The 25,385-nt window shown below is 38.0% G+C and overlaps 1 protein-coding gene across 2 annotated transcripts in view; it reads left to right on the forward strand.

Annotated features, from left to right (window-relative positions):
• LOC109321193 (protein-methionine sulfoxide oxidase MICAL2-like) overlaps positions 1–25,385 on the forward strand; it is a 204,955-nt gene that overhangs the window by 96,353 nt on the left and 83,217 nt on the right. The window contains exons 20-26 of one of the 2 annotated variants that reach the window (XM_019551660.1): positions 1,205–1,336; positions 3,765–3,804; positions 4,306–4,319; positions 11,167–11,274; positions 13,003–13,189; positions 14,522–14,610; positions 15,301–15,400. In XM_019551660.1, coding sequence (XP_019407205.1) covers positions 1,205–1,336; positions 3,765–3,804; positions 4,306–4,319; positions 11,167–11,274; positions 13,003–13,189; positions 14,522–14,610; positions 15,301–15,400 — 670 coding nt within the window. The remainder of the gene's footprint in view (positions 1–1,204; positions 1,337–3,764; positions 3,805–4,305; positions 4,320–11,166; positions 11,275–13,002; positions 13,190–14,521; positions 14,611–15,300; positions 15,401–25,385) is intronic. The other variant, XM_019551659.1, reaches the window with a different exon arrangement.

The raw sequence follows: 25,385 nt of genomic DNA on the forward strand, positions 1-25,385 counted from the left end.
GGGACCTTCTTTTTACCCCCTACGTATTTAAAAAATGACTTCTTTTGTTTTCTTTGCTTGTTGATAAAATGTTAAATTCACAAAACTAAAATTGTTTCTTAAAGTTCATCTTGTCCACTTAAAAAAATTTCCAGTATGGTACAAAACAAATTTTGAGTTCAGACTTCAGGGATATAACTCTTTTGCTTATTGTAATGGTGGAAATTGGACTAGAAATTGGACAAAGGAGTGGGGGCTGGACTACATGACCTCCTGAGGTCCCTTCCAATCCTAATTTTCTATGATTCAATGAAATGTAGAGCATAAATAGAGAGCTACCAAAATGGCAATTTCAGTTTCCATGGAAACCATGGAATAAGTAGGTCCCCTGCAAAAAAGCCCGGTCCCCATGAACCATGAAGAAGTGCAAAACGGCCAGCAAGCAGGGGGTGGGGGGGAAGGAGTGGGCAGGAATAACTGTAAGTGGAAAACAGTGGGAAGCCCTGGCTCCCTGAAGCACATGGACAAGGGAGATTTTTGTGGCAGAGTACAGCAGGCTCTCCACACTTCTGATCGGCTGAGGGGTTCTGGCAGTTCTGCCCCTTCCCAGAGATTGACAGATGGCTTTATGTCATTCCCTGGGGAGGGGTGGGACTTCTGGGGCCCCTTGACCAATCAGAGGTTTGTGGGGGCCCTGCCACACTCCGCCATGAAAATGGCGACCAGTGCCATGCTCGGACCATGAAATTGGGCAGCCGTCCCCGTTTCTGTAGGTCCCAAATTATAAATGTTCTGTCTGTGCATGGTATACTGTTTTGAAATTGAAACTATACTTCCATCTTCCCTGGAATAGTTAATAGACTGAATTTGATGACACATTATACTGAAGAGAAATCTAAGCAATGGCAAAATTCACCCTTTGAGCAGGTTAACCTGTGAAGTGAGGCTTTCCCTTTTAAGAGTTGCCACAGACTATTGTCTGGGGACTGTTTGTTATTTTCAGGATTCAAACTTATTTTCACTAGCTGAATAATGTATACCTTAATGAAGAATCATCTTGTAAGGATAGAAACTGTAAGACCGTTTTTATTTTGAAGTTGGAGCCAAATTGTGCAGTGACTCCCTGCCTAACTCTTTGGTGCATGGTTGTGCAGTTTCATCATCTTAACATGCATTAATGTGATTGTCCTCTTGGATAACTTCCCTCTATTTCTGCTCTGTACAGAATAAACTACCTACTAAAGGCCTCTCCCATTCTCAGCCCCCAACTCCCTCTTGCCCTCCATCTTACGATTCAGCTGCTACTTCCTCTTCAACATCTGTTGGCTCTGCTTCCCCTGCTGTCCATTCTAGAAAGGTATTCTGTTAACAGATTTTCATGTAAAATCCAAACTTGCACTAAAAACTTCACAAGAATTGGCTCAGACTGAAGCTGTTGGCTTTGCATGGAGAATCTGGGTATGCTGTATTTCACTGTGGATTCAGACTTTAGACTGGTCACTTTTTGTTACTTGTGCATGTTAGTGGAAGCAAAATCACCATCAAAGTCATTCAGATGAAAAAAGCTTAGGTGTGTGGACCAAGGAGTTGTTGAAGGTACTAACCAAAACTCAAGTTATTTGTACAATGCTGCTAATTTTAAGTGCTCTGTTCCCTTTAATAGTAAAACCACAAACCGTCTTATTTCTGTGAAATACTTAATGTGAAGAAACGAAATGAGTAGCATGGGATGACTTGTGGGTTGTTTGGATGTTATTTTTTCATTCAAATATCAATCAGGCCAGAAGAGAGGTTGTTGATTGGATGATGATTTTTCAAAAAGAGAATGGATCTTAGGAAAGCTCTAGAGGAAAGAAAGGAATAAATTGGACAGAGTCACAGACTGCTGAGTGTTTTTGTTTTGTTTTCCTTGCTTGCATACTTGTACATAACTTCCTTATAAGAGTCAATGGCTTGGTTAACCATTTCATCATAACACCAGATTTGAAATATAGGACATATTCACAGATTGAATAATGGCAGCAGAATAGACATTAGAGTTCAAGGAGTTTAGAGTTTTCACTAATGTTTCTTGTGATACTAAAGGTTGAACCCTTTGATTTGAATAAATTGTCAGAAGTTCAGTTTACTTCTCTTATGCAGGAAAGATTCTAACTGGGGGGGATTTTCAGCTCTCTTGTTCCTGATCACCTGGGAAGTAGCTACAGCAGATGTACGCAGTGCCTTTCAAGCCTCCAAACACTTACATGCTAAGTATGTTTGGAGTGAAACTTATTTTGGAACTCCCTAAAGTTCCTGGTTTTATTTAAAAAACACTATTGGGACCAAACATTGATGCCCTCAGTCTAGTTCAGTCCTGCCAGCACTTTTAAGACCTGAAGGTTGTCTTTCAAAACTTGACATGGTTTGCTATCTGTTGAGAGGATGTGAGTATTTTTTTTCTTTCCTCTTACATCTATCACTTGTGAATTTTAGTGTCTACTAGCACTAAAAAGGACTATCTTTTTTCTTATCTGTTGATGTTTATATAATACCTGTACACGTGGTCTGAAACCAGTCCAGCTTTGGTAGCTGAATGTGATTTCCTTCTTTTAGATATGAAGTAGTGCAAGTTAGTGACATCAGTCCAGTTTCTGTTGGACTGGTACCCACTTTCCAATTGACACTGGTTTGATTGAGTTGATAGCATCAGCAGGAAGAGCAGTGACTGAACAGGCAGTGATTGAGCTGTGCCTGTGCCTTTTAGGTCAGTGGTTCTCAACCTCATTAAATTAAAGGCAACTCTGGAAAATGCCAGATGTGCTTTCACTCGTTTGTTTTTTTCTTTTGACTATGAAAAAATAACAGAACAATTTTTCTGTTGCAGAGACCTCAAACTCTGCAACAGGTCAGAGCATTTTTGACACTATTCCTATTTAAAAATTTTGGGTTTCTCTTGTGATTCATCTGTGTATGCCACCCTTCAAAGGAACTTGCGACACCCAGGTTGAGAATCACTGCTCTAGGGACAGGTTCTTCAGATCAGGGGAGTGGCTGGCTGAGTGGACGTTAGGGAAAAGCCTGGACTCTTTCCCTGTCTTGTGTAAGTAATAGATGCAATGTCCAGAACACCAGGTCTGATTCTTATTTACACTAAGGTTCATTGCCACCACTGCTGCAGTATAAAGGGTAATCAGGTGGGCATAAATGGGCCATTGTTTAAACTCAGGCACTTCATCTTCTGTAAGCATTGACAAACAGTAATTTTACTGAGATTTATATTCTTGTCATCTAGTCAAGGGCTCACCAGTGCTGATGTTTTGATTTTGTTTAAAAGAGCAGTTACTCTTTTAATATAAAAGGTATTTGTTGTTTTTGATGAAATTGGGATTTATTTAATTAGGACAGCTATAGTTTAAGAGTTGTTGGATCCTAAATGGATTTTACTGTTTTATTTTAAACCCATTGTGTTTACTGTAGTTAAGAATGTTCTATCTGGAAGTAATGGTGGAACAAAGAAACACAATCCATGCTCTAAAGTACAGGCAAGGATAGTATCAATCTTCTTAGGACTTACTGAATATTTGGCAGATCATTTAATACTTAATGGGTTAATGGACAAACTTAGGTGCCTGAAAATCCTGTTCCTTTAGTTTCCTCAGGCTGAGTTTGATAACTATAATTCATATGCATATAATATCATATTTAGGAGTTTTGTGATACTGCAGCGGTAGACTGCTGAAACAAGTTGCTGTGCACTGATCCTGTTATGCATTCCCCTCCATGGTTGTTTTAGTTCAGTTCAGTCTCCTAATCAACTTACTAATTACTACAGCCACCTGTCTAGTTGCCTTCAGTTTAAATTTATTTTGGCAAGAAGCAAACTACTACTAGTTTTGTTGTAATATTAGCATTGACCAAAGACTAGCATTTTTCAAATTTTGGAGCCTAAAGGCAGGTGTCTACATCCATTTTTAGACACTTAAATACCTTGATTTTTAGAGATGCCTCAGTAGGAGCTGATGAATCCTAAATAGTTCTGGCATCCCATAAAACATCAAATTCCCTTTTTTTTTCCTCTCCTTGCTCCATATGATCCTTTCAATCAGCTCAGTTTACAGTTCTCTTTAGTTTTTCTTTTACATTTTCCCCTTTGCTTTTTTTAATGCTGACTTATATCACTAAAATAGTCTCCACTAAGATGAACCCTGTTTATATTCTCCATTTTATTTATTTTTTTTTAAATTCCTCAAGAAAAAAGTTCTAGGTTCTTGGTTTCTAAAACAATAATTTTTCCCTGCCCTTCCTCAGTTAATTATCATTCCATGTTTTGTCTCCTTTGCACAGCAAAATTTCCTAGGGTGGGAATGTATTATATTCCGCCTGCAAACCATTAACTATTTATAGCAACATGTAACCCAAATTTAATAATGTCTTGAGCACATAGTGCCTATCTTCAAGTACAGTGAATGTGATCTTAACAGTGTCCTTGGAATTACCAGCTGCAATTCTACATCAGTTGCCTGTGTCAATGTTGTCTCTGTCAGCCCCACTAAAGCACTTAGGGTAGTGTCTACACATGTGCTGCTGTGGAATAAATTAGTTTACTCCAGCCTAATATGGGTGCACGTGTAGACATGTAACATTTACTGAACAGCTAAGTAGTCTACTGCGCAGTAAACATCTTGTGTAGACCTGTCCACAGTTTAGTACAGGTGACTTTTGACTACCACTGACCTGAATCTTTGTGGAGAATGAAGAATAATCTCTAGAAGTCAAGAAGGTTAGAAGTGACAAGAAATTTAAAACGTCCTTTGACGAGCACGTCATAAGCTTTATATCAGTGATGCTAAAGACAGTAAGTCACAAGGATTATAAATGTGTTGCAGTCATTTGGCATGGCTGTCTGTAGTACATCAGATCAACTATGTAACTTCAGTCGCATGATTCTAATTACCCACTGAAAACAAGGGTTGGGTATTTCCGAGACAGAGTAATTTACTACTCATAGTTTGCTTAAGTTGTGGATGTCGGGCAGAAAGCTTAAATTGGCAAGTGCTGTCATAAAAGAAAAACAAGCAGAGTGGCAAGAAGAGGAGACAAAAGATAAAGATTGTGTTCTTTCAGGCAAAGACCATGTTTTTCTTTGTGTTTTGAAAAAGTACTTCCATGTCTCATTTTAATAGCTGTGGTGACCTTAATAATATACGGAATGAAAAAATTCACTCTTGTCCCACTAGAATAATTAGCTAATGAAGTAGGCTTGGAAGCAGTTATTATCAGGTCAGATAAACCTGCTGCAAAGCTTTGGCAATGTGCTATTTACATTTTGTGTTCCGAAATCTCCATAATCATTTACAAAAATGTCTTAGAGCATTTCAACAGCCTTTTAAAAATATTTGCTCAACATCACTTGGTATTTTGGCTTCTGGCAATGTATGAAATTACTTAGTAACAGGACACTTAAACACCCAGCATCACTACTGTGGATAGGTCCAGGTTATAGACAGAAACAATCACATGGAGTATGGGTCAGAAAAAGGCAACAGCTTAAGCATATGTGGGACTTCATGTACATTGCTAGTTGTGCGAATGAAGCTGTGTTTAAGTGCTCTAAAGAACTGGGGCATAGGTGTCAAGTAAATGAACAACAGCAGGCCAGCAAATGCAGCAGAGCTATTTTACTATTTTAAGGTGGGTGAAAATTGGCAGATTTGGTAGATTTTTAAAGATCATTCTATTAGTAGATGAGTGCCTGGCTAGGTGCTCTCCTGTGACTAAACTTTGCTCAGCATAGGAAAAGTTCTTGCCTTCTCTTCTGAGCCCTGTGAGAAGGCTGCTGTTTAGTGCCAGTTGCACTAGTAATTACTGTAATGTGGGCACTAGTCAGTGGAATTACAAAGACTATCACATTTATTTCATGTAGACTAGTGAACAGCCCTTAGCTGATAATATTAACCAATTAGTTGAGAATGATGTGCACTATCGTCCTTAGTTGCAGTCACTTTTTGTTTTACTTTGAATTTGTGTTCAATTCTATTTTGTAAAGAAAATGCTTTTAAGAATTTTAGATTTAATAATAGGTGTAGGTATGCAGTTTTACTAGGTCTCATCTTGATTGGCTTCTCTTCTCCACCCATTTAAACAATTCCTGCTGACATTAAAACAGTCTATTAGATTGCAAGATGAGTAGGTTAGCTTCAGTAGTATTTTGCCTAGCCTTCAAATAGTTCAATAGTTATGCATAGCTTTCTTGTTCAGATTGTCATTTGAGCATATAACATGATCAGCTGCAATTTCCTGCTCCAGCTGATTTCTCAATACATTATTTACCTCATTATTCAAGAAATCACAATGTGACAACACAAGCCTGATGTAAAGGGCTTGGTTGGTAGACCACGTGTTGTTTACTTTTGGGGTTTAATAGGTAGAAGTGGATTATCAGTCATTCAAAAGACCTTTGTGGCTGTAAATTGCTAGATATTTTACAGGTTTTCATACCATACTTTTTAATTAAAAAAGGGTTTTGTTTGTTTTTAAGCTCCTTTTTCAGCCCCCTATGCAGCTTTATTAGAGAGCAGTAACTCTCATGCCTGGGCTAGTACTTTTTTCTGAGGTCGTGGATTCCAAGACTTTTTAGCTGAAATGGAAAAAATAGGTTTAAATAGAAAATTAAAAAGCTCTGTGTACCATTGTGCCTAGTCCGATTTATTCTGCAGAAGATGAAACAAGAAAACAGTAAGAGGCCAAGTCTTTCTTTGCTGCCCTTGCTAGGAGGCTGAACTGGTAGGTAGTGGGATAAATACTTAGCAATTATTACTTTCATGCTTTTTAATTGATTTAATTATAAAATGAAGGAGATTTTAATTTAGATGTGCAACATTTGGCTTCCAAATCTCTGACTTGGCCTTTTTTTTCATGACTAGACTGTAGGTTTTCCCATCCTTTATGACAAATTCTTAGCTACTGTCATTAACTTAAAACATGTGAGTACCTCCATCAGTGCCAAACTTTAAATGAGCACATTTAAATGCTTTATTGGATGAAGTTATTACAGTACCTTGCAGGAAATGAAGCCTCGTATTTTAGTCCTGTGTCTTTATGACCAAGTCCTTCACTGTTTTTTGTCATCTTATAAACTACTGAGCTTTTCCATAAGATATCTGTTGTGATTTAATTACTTTTTTTTCTTTTCTTTTTTTTTTTTTTTAAATACAAGGCATCTTTTTCCCAAAATTCAGCTGCTGGAAATTAAGGTGTACATATAAGCGAGGAAATACAGTAATAGGAGTTTCTACTTGTGAAACCAGTGGAGGGTGTGGGGGAAGGTAATGTTGCAGTGCTGCACATAAAGCTTCCTGTTTGCTGTGGGCACTTTCTCTTCCTCCTCCCACCCCTCCTGGCAGAAGCTCTTGCTGTAGAAGCGAGAATCCATTTGTTCCCCCTTTATTCTGCCTTCCAAAAATGAAGTGCATATCTTTATATGGGAGGTGTTTTATTTTGGAAAATAAGATACTTTTGTGCATTAATGAAGACTATATTTACCCAAATCCAGGACAACTCTGAATTTTGGATTCTATACATGGAAAAATTATAAATTTGTTATAATTTTTCCATGTATAGAATCTGATTATTGGAGAGCTGTTTTAAATTTGTCGCTTCTACTGCAGTGGTGAAGACAGAAGTTAGGTGGGAGGCAGTATGGGGTAGGTAGTGAGGGGTCAGTAGTAGGGAAGGTAGAGGGGGCAGGGAATGGGTTTTGACCCCTACCTTTTGATCCCCCCCACACCTTGCCCCCTGCCAACTGCCTGTCTCCACAGTTTACCACCCCCCACCCATGCCTGCCTCTACCACTTCTGTCCTGCCTCTGCCTGTCCTTGTGCAGCCTCAGTCACCCATGCTCCCCACTAGCTGATTATTCTTGTTTCAGCTTCAGCAGACTTCATCCATGCTGCAGCCTGGGGCATGGAGCATATGTGCTCCAGCCTCAACCCAGCCTTGTAACAGAGCAGCAGCATGGTATCTCCAGCCCTAGCTCAAGGCCCTTGTCTGAGCTGTCATCACTGCTACTGTGGGACCATGCAAATGCATGCTCTGTGCCCCAGGCTGGAGCAGACACTGAGGTTGCCAGAGCAAAGGCTGCAGCAAGGTAAGTGGCAGGAGGCAACAGAGGCTGCAGAGGGAGGAAATGAGGGTGGGGAGAGGGGGGCAAATAGCGGGGAAGAGGCTTTTGGGAGGGCAAGAGACCTGAGGCTACGGTGGGGGATGGGAGAGGGGGCAGAGGCAGTGGACAGGCAGCAGCTGTGGCTCTAGCTCTGACTCCAGGTTGGGGGTGGAGCCAGAGCTGCAGCAGCTGCCTAGTTCCCCCCTCCACCCCCACTACCTCATACTAAAATCCCAGATGAGGAGCTTTTTACCATGTGTTAAATGGGAGGAAAAAACCCTCATCTTGAATTCCAATACATATGATAGTTTAATTTTAAAACAACTTAAGCGCACAACACTGCACATATGCAAGCATATGTGGAACTTGTAATTCACAGGTCAAAGATTTCTTAGGGTATGAACCAAAAGGAAACAAAGCTCCAGAAGTTGACAAATGTTATCAGAAATGACCAGCTTCCTGCCTGTGCAGTAGTCACTTCCGTAGCATCAGTCAACATCTGCTGTGGTTTGGGTGAAGTGAATGTTATTTTCAGCAGGCATGAGACATTCTAGGATTATAATGAACTTAAGGCAGGGTTAGTACTTTATTGTATCCTTCTGCCTTCAGTTTACTGTTTCATTGTGGGTAACAGAGTCTGTCTGCAAATGTGGAACCACAATTGCATAGAAAAAATTATTTTTGCATTCCTCCTTGTTTTACAAATGTACTTAAAATAACCTTAATACCGACGTTCAAATGGTAGTTCTAGGAGGGTTAATGGAAATGTGTTTCACTGTATGATAGTGTCAAGTGTGTGCATTCTATTATAATCAATGCAGTATTCCTAAAATCTGTTATGACTCCAAAATGTGTTAAGATTTGCCATATTTACTTGAATACAAGACAAGGTTTTTCCCCCAAATCAGCACTAGGAAGGAAGTCCCTCATCTTACTCACGGAAACCTCATTAAATATGTTGCCTGTCACTGAATTGCTGCCAAAAGCATCATGTGCTTGGTAATGGAAAGCAACTATGAAGTTGATTAAATACAGCCAACACTGAGTGTGACTATAAAACACATGTCCTATATGTGGGGTGTAGGTTGTAGCCGTGTTGGTGTAAGGACATAGGCGGACAAAGTTCTTTGGGAGAATCTGATATCTTTTATTAGACCAACTTAAATAGTTGGAAAACAGTTTTTAAGGATTGCTTGCTTAAAAATTGTTTTCCAACTATTTAAGTTGGTCTAATAAAAGATATCAGATTCACCCAAAGAATCTTGTCTGCCTATGTCCTATATTGGGCAAACATGCTGATGAGAACCTACTACAAGAATAGGTTAGTGCAGGCCATCTGAATAAGATGTATTGTGATGTCCATTGTGCGCAGTCCCTCTCAGCACCTACTGTTGATTCAAGTTATGGTGAGCCACTACATTGTATATATTTTGTATACTTCTTTTTCATTCCCACAGCTGAGTTATGCTTTTCTTTCCAATTTCCAATTATTCCTGTTTCTTCACTAACCTTAACTGTCTGGCAAACATCACCAAAAGGGGCCCCAAACAGTTCACCCAAAATCCCTGTGTTGACCCCTCTCTCATTGCATATGATTAGTGTGGCCCCACCCTCCATGAGGTGGAGCCAGACCAAGTTGCCCTATGCCTTATCTACATATAAATATTTGGAGGATCCCAGGACTTATGACAAAAACACCCAGTTCCAGTTATGAGTGAGTTTCTAATTAATACACGGATCCTTTGTATGGAGATATTTGGAATACACACACATACTGAGCAGTGCTGAGCTGTGGGGTAACCATAGCTTGAAATGCTGTTGACTCTGCTAAGGCTCAGCCCAGTGAATGATACGGTAAATCATGAGACTTTTGGCTTTGGACTAATATTATTCATAGTTTATACTGTATATAAATAGGTACAAAAGTGCTGCTTAAAAGTGTGTTTATGCAGTAACTGTGCTACACCTTGCAGCAGTTTCAAAAAAGACAAAATGCATTAATTCTGGATGAACTAAGTCTATGAATACCTGTAGAAATTTGCAACATTTATTTAAAGGTTTCAGGGTTCAAATTTGCCCCTCACTTCCATGTGCTCAGGGAGAGCAGGGTTTAACAGTAAGGAGAGGGGGAGAGCTACAGGGGGAAGAAGTGGTGGGGGGAGGGCTACCTGACCCCCAAAACTTATTTTCCCTGATGTAGCAATGGGAGTGGGATAGATTCAAGGCAAACCTCCAATACTTAGATTCTATATCTGGAAACTTGTATAACAAACTTATAAATTTTTCAGATATAGAATCTAATTACTGGGGAGTCATCTTGAATTCAGGGATGTCTTATAGTAGAGTAAATGCAGTAAGAAGGTATATTGCATTATTATAAATTCTTGGCTTATTTTGCCTCATTTTAGTTTCTCCTATACTCTCTTAAACCAGAAATTTGTCTTGTTCGTATGCAGATGTCCTGTTTATTGGCTTTCCCATATGGTCTGCCTTGATGTCAATTTTAATTTATATTTATATGCATGTGTGCGTGAATGTGTAAACATACACACATACATATGATGAATTGGCTCCAAACTTTCTCTGATTTTTTTTTTTTTTTTTTAAATATCAAAATCATAAGGTAACAGAATAAGAATAAACAAGAAAAGAATGAATGTTGTGTCAACTTTAGCTGAATATTTTCTTTTAGATGTTCTCATGAACATTTTTGGAATAGTTTATAAAACCTTGCGATTTTGGGCTTTTTGATATGAAGTTTTAGTTTCTGCTTTTTATTGTTCCTTAAGAATATCTACATTTTATAAAAATGAGCCCCAGATTCCTAAAAAGTACCATAAGAAAGAACAAATCCTTTTTTCTTCTATTTAGATGATGCATGAACATACCCACACGATGCTAAACTCAGTTTCCTTATAATTTCTAGCCTGTTTTTATCACTGCTTGCATTTCTTTGCATGCTTTCAAACTGGCGATGCGTTTTTCTCATAAAACTATAATTGAAACTCTTTTGATTCCATTCTCCATCTTCTTTTGCTGGTTAGATGACTGTAGGGAAGGTGTCACGTGGAATTGGTGCTGTGGCTGAAGTCCTTGTCAATCTGTATATGAATGATCACAGGCCCAAGCCACAGTTTTCCTCCCAAGAGCTGGTAAGGCTAAACTTATAAAGAATGAAATCAGGCAGTTTCAAGTAGAAGAATACAGGGGTATTGTCCCAACTTAAGATGCTAGAACTGAGACATTTCTGGTTCTTAAGCAACCTGAAATTTCTTATTTTAAACTCGTCTGTAGGAATTATGTACTTTTGGCAGAAGATGTACCTATATGGAGGTATGCTGTAAATGTCTGGTGTTCTAATTCAATTTATATTTTGTTACTTGTCTGTGAAACGTTCATCTCAAGAAGCATCTCTTAAATGTAATTACTGTTGCAATTAGTAAGACGGGGGTGGCTTCTAAAGAAAGTTTTATAAAGTACATGTTTGTGCAGTTGCACTGACCACACAGGTTGAATCATCATATGTCTCTTTGAAGAAAGCTGTTCTAACTTACAGTAATATTGGATTTGAATTCAGAACCAGTCATTGGATGGAGATATATCGTCCTTCCCCACTTCTTGTTCTGTTCCTCCAACTTGTGCTTCTGCTATTCAGAGCTGTCAGGTATTAAAAGACAAAGTGAAGTGTGGCTTTGTAAAGGCACTAAGCTATTAGTAAGCACTAATCTGTAAGCAATCAAGCTTGGCCATAACTCATCACTGGTAGTACTTCATTAACCTGGTATTTTCAATCTGTGCTGTGCCTTTTTAATTTTAATCCTGTGCTTGTTAAATTTTTAAACCTTGTGTATGTTGTATACTCACAGAAGTAACCTGTGCCTCAGCAAAATAGGGCACATAGAAGCAAATTTTGACTGGTGTTTGCATGTATAAGAACATACACAAGATGTGTGGCTAGAAGCACTCTGTAAATATTGAGAAATTACCCTGCAAAGCATGTTCCATTGGTGATCTCTTAAGTCAGTGCCTTAGTGCTACTTGTATCTACCCTGACTTTCCCGAATATCCTACCTCCTCCATCTCATACAGATTACTTTGTCTTACGGCAAAAATAATGGAGAGGTTGCTCTGCATGGGTAAAACAAGGATTGCAAATAATGCTGCTTTTCAGTCTTTACATACATGCCTTTTGTGGAAAGCTCAAGGATGACTGGGCCTAACAGACACTGGACCCGTTGATGATAAAACTTATTAGGTCTAACAGAAGAAAAATACTTTAAAGTTGCTAACGTGAATCATATTTCAAAATCACAGTTCTGTAAAATATTCTGTATATACTTGCACTAGAAATCCAAGGACAAAAAATTAGAGGGAAGGGGCTTCCAAATTGTTCAGGCCGAGTGATGTTTCAAATACCAGCAGAGAACTTCAAATTCTGGCTTTTGTTAACAGCGCCAGGCCACCCCCTTGGACTCGAAGCACGGCTTGGGGCTTCCTTGGAACACTGTCATATGTTGACCTGACTAATAATTTCATCAGCTTGGGCTTTGACTGCATATGTGTGTTCTTTGCTGGGTCAAACATCTGTATATGCCTTCTTATAAAATCATAAACATGCACTCATGCAGATATCAGGTTTTCAACCAGCAAACTCCAGGGTAACAAACAAGTCATTTTGTTGGATATTACCTGCGTGTGTATATCGAATCTTATGCGGAGGTTTTTTAATTTTAATTTTTCAGCTATACATTTTAATTTTGATGAGGCAGGGGTGTCTGTAACTCTATAAAACCTGCAACTTGCTAAGTTAGCATGTGCATATACTGTAGCATGTTGATAAGCAATATATTTTACGTACATTTTCACTGTATGCTTAACAGGTATCTTTGAGAAAAGAATTTCCTCAAACTGTAGGAGGGAGCGACATCTGCTATTTCTGCAAGAAACGGGTCTACGTCATGGAGCGGCTGAGTGCAGAGGGTCACTTCTTTCACAGGGAATGCTTTAAGTGTGATGTATGTTCTACAACGCTCCGGTTAGGGATTTATGCCTTTGATGTCGAAGAAGGTAATAAGAGAATATACAGCAGTATTTTTTAAATGTTTGAATGCCAAACGTTTATAATATAGCAGGAAAAAAAGAGTGGTCCAGGTGGTTCAGTCAGGAGATGTGCAGAGTTTCTTTTACAGTTCTGCCTGCGCTGACCTTTCATGATCTGTAATCCCACTGCAGTTGCAGTCTTAAGTCCTTCAGGGAAGCCTGATATGACTATGCTTTTGCTTAAAGGAAGGAATGTTTGTGGGAGACCAAATGTATTTCCTTGCTCTGGTCACAGGTTGAAATAAAGACCAAAAGAAGAGAGTGATTTCCTGTAATTGTTAATAATCTGGCCGACTTGATCCTCACCCAGATATAATAATGTCTTTGTTATTCAGTACTCTGTGTGGGAATGAGTCAGGATAGTGACAGATTTGTTCAATAGGGGAAGTATGGGTTCATCCTTTTTTTTCAAGGCTATGCCTTAGAAATTAAAATCAGTTGTGTTAGCTGGCCTGTGGTACCATTCACTTCAATTTTCTCTAAGCTTTAATGGTGATGGACTCAAGACCTGAACGCCATGGCTGATCTGTTCATTTAGGAAAGGATATGTTAAAACAAGCACATCTCCTTTCCTTCCTCCAGTGCTCCAAACAAGAACTGAATTTTGTTGGCCTGAACTATCTCTACCTATGTTCCCTACAAAGTAGCTTAATATACAGCTGCAAAAGCAATTTCTTCAACTAATTGGTTCATTGATTTTTCCTGGCTGGCATGTTTAAATGGTTTGTGAATCTATTTCTAGCAGCTCAGAGCACTTTACTAACCTTAACACAGATTCAGCCTTGTGAAGTAGCTAGGTACCATCACCCCACGTTACAGTGGGATTCCCTAAGAACAGAAACAGATGTTGCATTTGTCCTGGGACCAGTTGTACTTGTCTTGTTCTGGAATAAAAAGGTCCTGGGTACACACACCATCCATTCAATCAGGGTATAGTGAACAGCCAAATGTATTGCTGCATTTCTGCCGTTGATTCCATGATGCAACCTCAAAAAAACCATTCAGATCCACTTTGTGATGGCCTATTAGCATTTCTTATCCTGTGAACCATTAAGGACTTGTCTTGGCACAGCGGACATGGATGTCTGAATGATCACACTTTGTCCTGGGATAAAATGGTCTTTTCTGCAATATCTGTTGGTAGCCTGACTTGTGCAATCAGTCAGTGTCAAAACTAGGACTAGAGCATAGGAAGTCACAATTCCTCTAACCAGTAGATTGCAATTTCATTCAATTTACAAGTATATTCATTTGTAGCCCTTTGATCTCCAAACTAAGTATCACACCATTTTTTTATAGGTAAATTTTACTGCAAACCTCATTTTACACACTGTAAAATCAGCAACAAACACAGAAAGAGAAGAGCCACATTACCGATACAAGAAAAGGTATGTATGATATTTCAAAGCAAGAGAAGTGGAGGCAGTTTCATAGGGTTTGGGCTCAGTGTGTATGGTTGGTTTATCACCTGACAATGGCTAGCACAGTGCTATGGTTTACATTTTATTGTGTGCATTTAGCATGTTTATGTTTTGGGATCCAATAGTTATAAATGTAGAAAGTGAGCTTTAGCTAAGCTACAGCTAAATGTGATGTCAATCCAAAATGAAAATTAAATTAACCTTTAGCTCCCAGGAAATTTATTAGAGAAAGTGAAAGTAGTTTAACTACTTTTGGACAGCTGTTATCTCAGTGCTACATGGGCCAGTGCTGTTGGTATTAACTAAAGGAAACTGCAGAACACATTATATCCCATTATTATAAAAGATGACATCAGGGAGGTGACTAAAAATTATGAAATTGTGTATATGTGCACATTTAGAAGTAGGACACGTGGTGCTTCATTACCTCATTTGATTGTTGGTGTCTATCACATTACAAGAATATATAGTAATCTTCAGTTTCCACATTGCGCAGTCTGATGCCTTTTGAAGCCTGATTATCTTACAGCACCACAGGATTCAGAATCAACTTCTCCCTAACTTGGAAACGGTGACAAAATTTTAAATGCACTGTATGTTCTTTTTTAAACACGTAATTTAGTCTCTGTTTAATTCTTTTGGAATGTTCTTTTTAAGGAGGATGCAGAAATGTGGAAGAAAGAGGAACCCAAGCCCCCAGAAACCACCACAGAAAGCACTTTAACTACTGTTAGCAGTCCAGAAGACAGGCCTCCAGGTATCATGACTTCCTTCTTTCGGAAAACTCTAAGCTGGCCCCTTAGGGTGACAAGGGATCTGCTTGACATTCCAAGACGTCTGTCTAACTGGATGCATGGTTTTCTGCACGCTACCAATCTTCATTTCAGGGACAATGCATACAACTATACCTATTTGTATGAACTTTTGAGCCTTGGTGTGCCATTTCTGTGTGCGCTTCTAGAGGTACTTACTGATATGTACCGGGAAGCAAATCTATCACTTGAAACTGTTCTTGACTGGGTGAAAAAGTTCTTTAGGGCTTAAGTTCTTCTCAGATGTCTTACTAAGCAGTGCCTTTCAGATTTCCAAAATGAATAGCCTTGCATTATTTTTTTTCAACTTAACATGTGCTTTAAATGAACAAAGGGCTCCTTTTGATAAACTAGGTGCAATCAAAACTCTCAATTAAAAATATGTACTGTACAATAAAGGTATCATGAAGTCAGTGTCCAGACACATTTCCAGAAAGTGCGGACTAAATGAAGGATATTTTATAGACTAACGTGGAGGGTTTTTTTCTCTCTCCACCTGCGACCAGCCATTTTTCTGTGTTTACATTTTATAATTTTGTTTTAAAGACAGAGAAAGAACTTGTTCTTTCAGACATTTCAGGATTGTAGTGACAAATGACTGGGTTTTGAAACCTGAATATGGCACACCCCCTTTCTCTTGCTTTGGTCTTTGCTTTGGGTTACATGGTTTACTACTTGCATGAATACGTTCTGAGAAATATTTTTAGTGAATACAGTGAACCTACTCCTAGTCGTGCCTTTTTTTATTTATTCCTTGTGGTGCCCTTTGTCAACACTGGGTTTTTCTGTAATCCTGCTTTATTTAAAACTAAAATAAATTTGAAGAGCAAATACTAGTTGAGTGAAGAATTAATTGAACTTGTCAGATTAAAGAAACATATATTGTAGTTTAGCCATTATTTATTCCCAGAGTTAAGAGTTTTTTTCATTTGGGGATGGATGCAAGCAGCAATGGTTTATTGACAAATCCCACTCCTCCCCTGCCCACCAAAGTCAGTATATTCTACGCAGATTTTTTTTAAAAGCCATATTTAAGTAATATAGCAATACTTATAAATTAATATTCAAAAAAGTGATATTTTGTTAATCACAAAATCATAACATTGTATCAGCTTTGAAGAAAGGTTCCTGTGCTGTATCCCAGTATGGGGTACCTTAGCCAAAGTGATTCACTAGATTGTCTAGGGCTACATAATGGCAATTAATTAAAAAAAACCAAACAGTTCCTCAGGCTCTGACTACTGTTGTCTCCCAGCCTTTAGCCAACGTCCTACGCACATTCCCTGCTTCTGAACTACTTACATTAAGTATCTGGCGGAAGCACATAGGCAAATATGCTAATAATTTAGAGTATCTGCAACCTTTATCTCTTGTAAAGAGAGATTGTATTTAAGCAACAGGGAACATTTTTATGTTCAGTTGGTACAAAACAAATATTAGCGAGGTGTCACCTGCCAGTGTTGTCAGCTTGGCTGTCTTTTGGGTTTGCAATCACTTTGGCTTGAATATATATTGTGAAGACCAATTGAAGTTTTCACTTTTGCTTGGCCTTAAAAAGAAATGCACATTTAAGAGAGCCGAAAAACCCTAATTTGTTGGTAAATGGAAACATTTTCTGTAGAAAACTTTGTTATTATTTTTTAAATGCAGAAAATGAAACTTTGTAGCATTCTAAATGATAAACGTTCTTGAGGCTTTTGGGTTGTGTGTTTTGTATAAGCTTGTACACAAGACATGAATGAATGTTTTCAAGAATGGTTTGCAAATGCAAACATAGCATGGCATATATTTGAGATAAATTGCCATGGATGCACACATATGTATTCAGTGAATATCTGCTAGACTTTTGACAGGACACGGCAGCACTTACAGTACCTGGTAAGCATTTGCATGAATAGAGAAAAATATCTCTGTACCTCTCTAGTGTATTTTAAACACTGTACTGTGGGATATTGCTATATCTTGATTCTTTGCTAATATAATTGCTTCATTAAAAAAGGGGGTGGGTAACCCCACAATTTGACCGACTTCACTGCTCCTGCAACACTAGATTATGTTAAAAAATACTTTTTCTGATCTTATAGAACATTCATTTTTTTTATTTCAGAGGCTGTGTCTACATGAGACACTGACTCTGTAGTTGTTACTGCACAGTCATTTAGTACTTACATATACAAGTACTAAATGAGTGCACAGTAACCAGCATTGCTGCTTAGTAGTGTCCCTGAACAGCTTTTTGGTGATGCTGACTATACAGTAACTCATTAATACTGCGCAGCAGTGTTGCATCACGCTTTGTGCCACGTGATGCTACTGTGCCGAGCTCCAGCACAGCCAGCGTCTTGTATAGATATGGCCAGTTGTTCTCAAACAGTCTGATAGAATATTTTTTCTCCTAAGAGTTTTAAAGTAATGCTTATCAAATAAAGGAGGTTATTATTCTCAGTAGACTGAGCATAATGGAAGTCTTAATGAAGAATACTGTAGCCAGAAGTTTGAAAATCTGTGATATGCCATGATTTTGAAGAAAATGAACCTTACTAGTAGAAAATAAAACTATCCTTGTTGGTTGCTCATAGGTTAATTAATTCAGGACAAACATGTGCAATTAAACTTTTGCAGATTGATTTGAATTGCATGGAATACTTTCAGTGACATCCCACTATGCTTTGTATTATGAAGTCTCAAATTGGTAATGATGTAAAGGATATAAGAATGTTCAATGCTTAGCCTTAAAATTCTACTACTAAGGTTCAGCACTGTTCCTCTTTGTTAATGGATTTAAAAAGTAATGCTCATGAATTAATGAAGAAAAGCTATTTCATTGTATCTGATTATTCAACTTTACTATACCTTTCTGCACCTGATAATATTTCTGAATATATCCTATAATCAAACTGAATTTCCTTCTTTTTTTTTTTTTTTTACTCTTCTTCTTCCGATCTTCTGTGTTGCTTTAGTTAATTTCAACATTCCAGTGCTACACCCTCTCATTGGCTGAAACATTTCTGCTGTAAGGTGATTTGATTGCTTGCCAATTTTGAATTTTGTAACTAACACTTAATATTGTTTGTCATCAATGCATCATTTTCTGTATACATGTTTTTGGAGCCAACTGTGTGTCTGGTATATTAATGGATGAAAGCTTTAGCATGATCATTTAACCTATTGCATAATTCACAATTCAAAAAGGTTATTTCTCTTATCAGTCTGGAAAGAACTGTCTCTCTGCATGCATATCTTCTCATATTTCTGATTAATGCTAATTCAATAAGACCCTACTCCCTTTAAAGTACTGAAGGAAAATATTAAAATATGCACTAGTTCAGGACCAGGACATGAAGAATCTCATAGCCAGTCCCTGTCCCTCTTAGTTTAAGGATTTGCTTCTGTTTCCACTGAACTCAGTGTTAAATGGGGACAGTAAATGTTTACTTGGTTTTGTGTTGCACTTCTTAGACCTCTGGATGAAATGTGAATCAATTACTTGATATTCATCTAGATAAAAGTTAAAGCACCTGGGAGGAAATAAAGCAATAAAAATTCCAATACTAGAAAATAAATATTCCTTTGGGCAGGTGCTGCTTATTTTCAAGAAAATTATTATTTTTTTAATATTGTACTGTCAGACTTGTTTAACTGGAGTGTTTGATTCAAATAGTTTGTACTAAGATCAGCTCTAACTATGCCCATTGGTAACTTTGGGTGTTTTCTGATGAATTGGTAACAGATTTGTCTTGCTGCATGATGAGTTACCCTGTTCCATGCAAGGGAAGGGCTTGTGAGAGGTTTTTTTAATACAAGCCATGAATAGTTGAATTAAATGAAAGGCAAGATTATTCCCCACGAGAACCTTGGGCCTGCATGTGGATCCACTTGCATGGAACCCTACACCCATAAGTTTCACTTGAAATTGTTGTCTGTGTGGCAAGTCCGATTGAATAAGCAGGCCCTTTGCCGGTTCATGGAAAGTGCTCTCAAGAAGACTTGTAAGGAGGTTGCAAGCCTCCCTTGCTGAAATGCTCCTTTCCTTATGCCACCCTAAGAATAAGGAAGGGGAATGCAGGATCAGATGCACAAACTCATAACCCTGCTGCCTGTATGTTGATATTACTAAATTAATGACATTTCAATGAGCTGGTATCCTAAACCTCTTAAGAGAACTAATCTCTCTTAAAAACAGTCAGCCCACCTGCCCCATCACCTTTAATTAGAAAAGAAAGCAAGAACTTTCTACATTACAATTTTAAGCATCATTTCCTAGACCATAAGGGAAGGACAAGTGTTTTATATAAAAGTTTTTAGAATTCAGATTTTTATTTTATTTTTTTGTTTTTACTAAACTCTGCATTTATCAGCAAGATGAGGTTTGTGAAGTAAAGGTCACTCATTTCAAATTGCTTTCCATTGCTGTGTTTCTTTAACTTCTGTTGCAGAGTCTCCATATATTTAAAGAATGCCAGCAAGGATTCTGTCCTCCTCTTCCTTAAACCTTCTGCTTCCTCTTTGTGGTTCCTGATCTTAACTGATTGATTTATTACTGTTGTTGTTATTATTACCTAGTTCTTTTTTTTTTAAAAGTCTGTATTTGAATTGTCACTTGGAAAGTCTGTATTTTGCACACAGTGAAAGTTGTTTAGTTTTATTTATGGCATTTGCTGTAAATGAAAATAAATGTAGTTCTTTCTAAACTTCATTGTATCATCTCTTCCTTTTTAAAAAACTGATTCTTCTAAAGACATGAACTGAATGGCAGCTATTCAGATTCATTTTCCATGTTCTGCTTCTGTTGGATGCTGAAATAATGTAATATCCCTGCTTTGCAGCATTGATTCAAAGTAATTTAATTTAATGGGAGCAATTCTTCTCCCCTCCCCCCCACTCACACACCCCAAAAAGGCTTTGGATTAGGATTCTGATCAAATTCTCATTAACAGCTGCACCTGTTCTCCTGCTAGTTCATGACACTTCACAGTATAGCTACAAGAGTAGAATGTTATTGGGTAATGATATTTTAAAGCATCTGACATATTCGGGAAAATTCAAGCCTTTGCTAAAGTCTGATGCATGTTTTTTAGGCTTTCCATAGGTCTGTACTTCCAGCAGTAAAAGTTTCTATGTGTTCAGATTAATAGCTGTAAAGTAATTGCTTTGTGGAACTTTGTGTAAAAGATGCTATTTCATTCAAATGTGTATTAATGGAGCCTGATTTATCTAAACCTTGGAGAAACATGAAACCAATTACCTTGGGTATATTTTACCAGTACTTTTGTTGTGGAGATTTCAGCCTATGCCTGTACTGATTTTATATAGAGCAAATTTATTATAATCTGCCTTCTTTTTTAAATAATGCTAGAACAGCTATTGCAAACTGAATAGTAGCTATACAAATTTATTTTATGTGTTCTCCTTCTGTTTAATTCTGTCATATTTTAGCAACTTGGGAGACTGATTGAATACAACGGGACTCTTTCAATCATATTTTCAGAGGTCTTTGGATTGGGCTCTCTACTATTAGTATTTCACCATAAGTTGTCATGTCTGCTTCAGATCAGATTCCCAAGGATTCATTTTCCTTGGAAACTCTGTGGTAATGAGCTCAGGGATGGATAGAGCTGCAAACTCAGATGAAATTTCACTTCTATCCTGTAATTTCCCTTGCTTCTTGCATGTTCAATTTCATGTGGTAACAATGTTAAATCAGTTCTGATACAGCAGCGGGGGCAAGGGGGCAAGTATGCCACAAATTATCCCCACACCCTCCCCAAGTGCCACTCCAGTCACCTTCCCCAGTTGCTGTACTTTCTGCTCCCTGCCCTGTCTGCTGCTGTTCCACCTGCCCTCTTCCCAATCTGCCACATGCCATGCAGAGACTGCCTGTGATACTTGTGGCACATGGGCTATACTATGGGTGTCCTTTTCAAGTGCTGTACCGCATTCAGGAAAAGCAGGTAAAGTTTGTGAGCCAGCCTTCAGCGTTTTGCAGAGAGATACTTATGCTTCAGTTTGCAAGCTCCAAAAATCTATTGGATGCTTAGCCTCTTCAGGTCACACTGACTTAAAGTATGTTAACAGTTTGCATTTGGATTTCTATACAAGGCAGGTTTCCCCAAAACAAATCTGATTCTCTTCCCTTCTCCTCCTCTTCATCTCTCTCTGCAGTTCTTAAGTTTGTCCCTCCCTATAAAAATAAAGTAAATTAATTCTTTGAAAAATGGATTTCTAACTTTTTTTTTATATCTCTATAAAAGTTGCATAGAGAGTCTGTTCAACAGACTCCCTATACAGCTGCTTGGATAATGGAAATAAAAGCCATTTCTCAAGAGCTGGAATTAAAATTGCCAAGGTGAACACAAAAAATGCTTTTGCAATGAATTATTCAACCTTTCTGTCCCCCACCCTACTTTCTCAACAAAAGAGATGGGGCATGAATAAGACTTCACTTCCCATTGCATTGGAAGCTTGCCTAAGAGATGACAACTTGCACATTCAAAACAGAGCTCAATAAGTCTCACATAAAATTATTAAGATTGGGCAATATCTTTTTTAAATGGACAAAGCTTTAGATTAGAACTAAATGGCCCTTCACACAAACTGAACTGAAGTGCTGTATTGTTGCCAACTAATTTTGGACAGAAGCAATGGTATTAGTATGCCATGATAGGCTATTGTGCTATTTCCTGACCCCATTGAAGGAACCTGTCTTAGTGAAAATCACCATGAATTATAACTCTTTTAGGATTAAATCCTTGTTGTTTCTTTCTATTAATACTACTAGAAAAAGAGGGTAGTAGTTACACATCTGTCTGAGCTTAACAACATTAATTCCAGACTCTTATCCCTTGTGAGTTCTCTCTGCTCTGACCATGTGACCAGACCTCACTGTAGACCAGTGAATGCCTCTTCTTGCCTACGCTTTGAGCCATTTCCAAAAACCCCCAGGCTCTCTCAATCTCTTCCCACAACACATACCATTATAAACAGATGCACAAAACAATGATGCTTTTTTCCTCTGTATAAATTCTATGACAATGGTGTTTGTTTTTTGCTTTTTCTTTTACAAAAATTGCAGCAAACTTCCTGATACCCCATTCTTGAACTGTTACTAAGAAACCAGAACCCCTCTAACAAACAAAGGTTCAGAACTGATGATGTTGTTTCCTTCTTAAGTCTTTTCATTTTCTGTATTCTTTACTCTTTATTTTTAGAGGGTTACAAGCTGTACCAGTGTTGTTACTTATCTTATTAGTATTCTAGGTCGACGAAGGTAAAATACACATCAGCCATGTCGTTTTGAGGTGTGCTCATGTCTGTCCATCTCTATTTTAGTAAAAATTGTTTCTGGTCTCTCATAAAATCGTTTTAAAATAATATCATTTTGTACCCCTTGAAATGCCAGCACAATTATACTTGGGTCTCATAGTTACTGAGGCAAGATTACTTGACTGAATGCCTGTTAATGAAGCCATGAGTTTTAGTGTTGCAATAAAAAGTAGATTTCTTTTTGATTTTCATGCTAATACATGATGCAAAGAAGACTTGAAAGTTTTAGGGATGTGAAAAGGGAGTTTGGTTTTAGACAAACTCTTAAAATTGCCATATTTACCTTATTAAGAATTCCAGCTTGACTTAAAGTCTAAACCTATGTAATAAAATCTCTGAAACAGCTTTTTTTGTTGCTGTGAACTGTTGAGCATGTCATGGCAATAAAAAATACAGCAAGGTAAAGACAAATTGTATATCCTGCATGAAGAGAATTTCATTAACACCAACTCCAAAGCTGATATTGTGGGTCTACATTTCCCCACATGACAAATAGGTTATTCTCTCTCAGTCCATCTACCCATCCATTAATGTGCAGTGCCTGCTGCACATTAAATTTAGTACTTGTAAAAAGAAATACTGAATAAGTATGCAGTAGGCTGCCATACTGCGTGTTAGTGCAATCGCATGCTTTTTTCGTGATGGTTAATGCACAGTAGACTAATATTACCGCACATTAGCATAATGGTATTTTTTGCTGTGACGTTGTAATGCACAGTCAATCAGTCTACTGTGCATTAAGCATCTCATGTAGACGGGCCCACTGACTTTCATTTGCAAGCTACCCCCAGATTCTCAAGCAACGCATTTATAAATATATTGAATTTCATGATTAATAGTTATATTTTTCAAAACCATGACATGTTTGCAAAACACTTAATTTTGTATGAAAGATCATGTTGTTGAAGATCAGAAGATATTATGCATTAATGCATGATCCAAATATACAAATTAGCAATGTAAATATTTCTCCAGGCCACTTTCCTCCTCTTCATGAACTGTTAACATAATGAGAACAATGGGTTTTATCTCATCTCATCAGGTGGTGGGCTCCAAACTCAATTTAAATGGCTGGAATTTCTGATATGTTCTTTTGAAATGAGAAATTACGAAGGAATTTGCATCTTGTGGTCAGTGAAGGACCCTTAAACTTGGTGTTCTGATATTTTTCCACATGTATTAATTCATGTCTTTGTTTTACAGTTTTGCTGCTTTTAACATTTGTAAAATCACAGTTTTTGACACAGTAGACTATTAGTCACTTTCATAGCTTAAGAAATTGCTGTTCCATGCTGACTCTGTTTTAAGTACATGCATTAATATACCAGACTAACACAGGTTGCAGTGATTTCATTTTATGTAATTTTCTTTTAAAAATTAGGTTGTAATGTAGTAATTACTCTGAGTTTTTTTCCCCTCCATAAATATATAAACCTTATCTTCCTACATGTTTCTCTGATCACTTTTCAATGAATGGCTTTTTCTATTAGTAATGTGTTAAGTTTTGTCTATTTTGGTTTAGTGTCTTCATGTCATCCAGCATGCAGTCACAACCATCTTCTTTACATCCTTTGTGTGCTTTCCTAAGTCTTAATTATGTAGCGGAATGTACAGATTTCTATGTATCAAAAGTAGGTAAGGTGTGGGGGGCAAGGGGAGAAGGTTGTGTTGTTTTTTTGTTTTAAGTAACCTGCTGCAAAAAACTTGTATTGATTCATGTGTGTGCTTTCACTAGAACAGGAAATAATGCCCTCTTAACATAGTTTTATAGAAGGTGAATCCAGAAGGCATGGTTATTCTCAGCCTTTACTCAGCATTGCAGTGTAAGATGGAGTAATTGTTTAGATTAGGGGGAAGAGTGTGGCATACTCACCTGCCCATCCCCACTATGTGGATATGGGGAAGAAAGAAAGCATAGTTGGGTGTTGGGTGGAAAGAGATCAGCTCCAACCTTTCCTATGTGCCAGCCAGAGTAGATGGCTAGGGTCATAGGTAGAAGTGAGTATCTCTGCAAGAAGGATGACATTGCTTATTTCTATTCTCAAAACAGGGTGTGTCCCTATGGCATATGCCAGCCCTCACAACGGGCAGGTGAAATGACTTACTTAAGGTGCTACGCTAAGCTGCTACAGAACTGAGAATCAAACCTAGTTGTCTGGACTCTGTCCAGTGTCTGAACCACAAAACCTTCCTTTTCATTCCAATCCTGTTGCAGTTATTTGTTAGAGCAGTTCCATTCCTCACAGATCTGTCACTTAGCAAGTGGTGTTGGTCAGTAAAAAATGTGCATGTGGCAAAAATAGCTTTTTTTGTGCTGCAAAAGGAGAAAAAAGGTAATGTAACTCAGGTTGGGCTTGGAATCCTGCTGAGTGAAAAGGACAGAGAATTGAGGAATACTGCCATTTTTAAGTTACCCTCTTTTGTTTCACTGAGATTCATCTGGTATCTGCAGGAGCCACTCAGGGAAATTTATTTCATAGATTTCATAGACATTAGGGCTGAAGGGAACTTGGAAGATCATCGAGTCCAGCTGCCCTGTCCGAAGGGCAGGAAGTCAGCTGGGGTCATAGGATCCCAGCAAGATAAGCATCCAATTTGCTCTTGAAG

Source organism: Crocodylus porosus, unplaced genomic scaffold (genome assembly GCF_001723895.1).
Source record: "Crocodylus porosus isolate Cpor-Errol unplaced genomic scaffold, CroPor_comp1, whole genome shotgun sequence".
In the NCBI taxonomy this organism is placed as follows: domain Eukaryota; kingdom Metazoa; phylum Chordata; order Crocodylia; family Crocodylidae; genus Crocodylus; species Crocodylus porosus.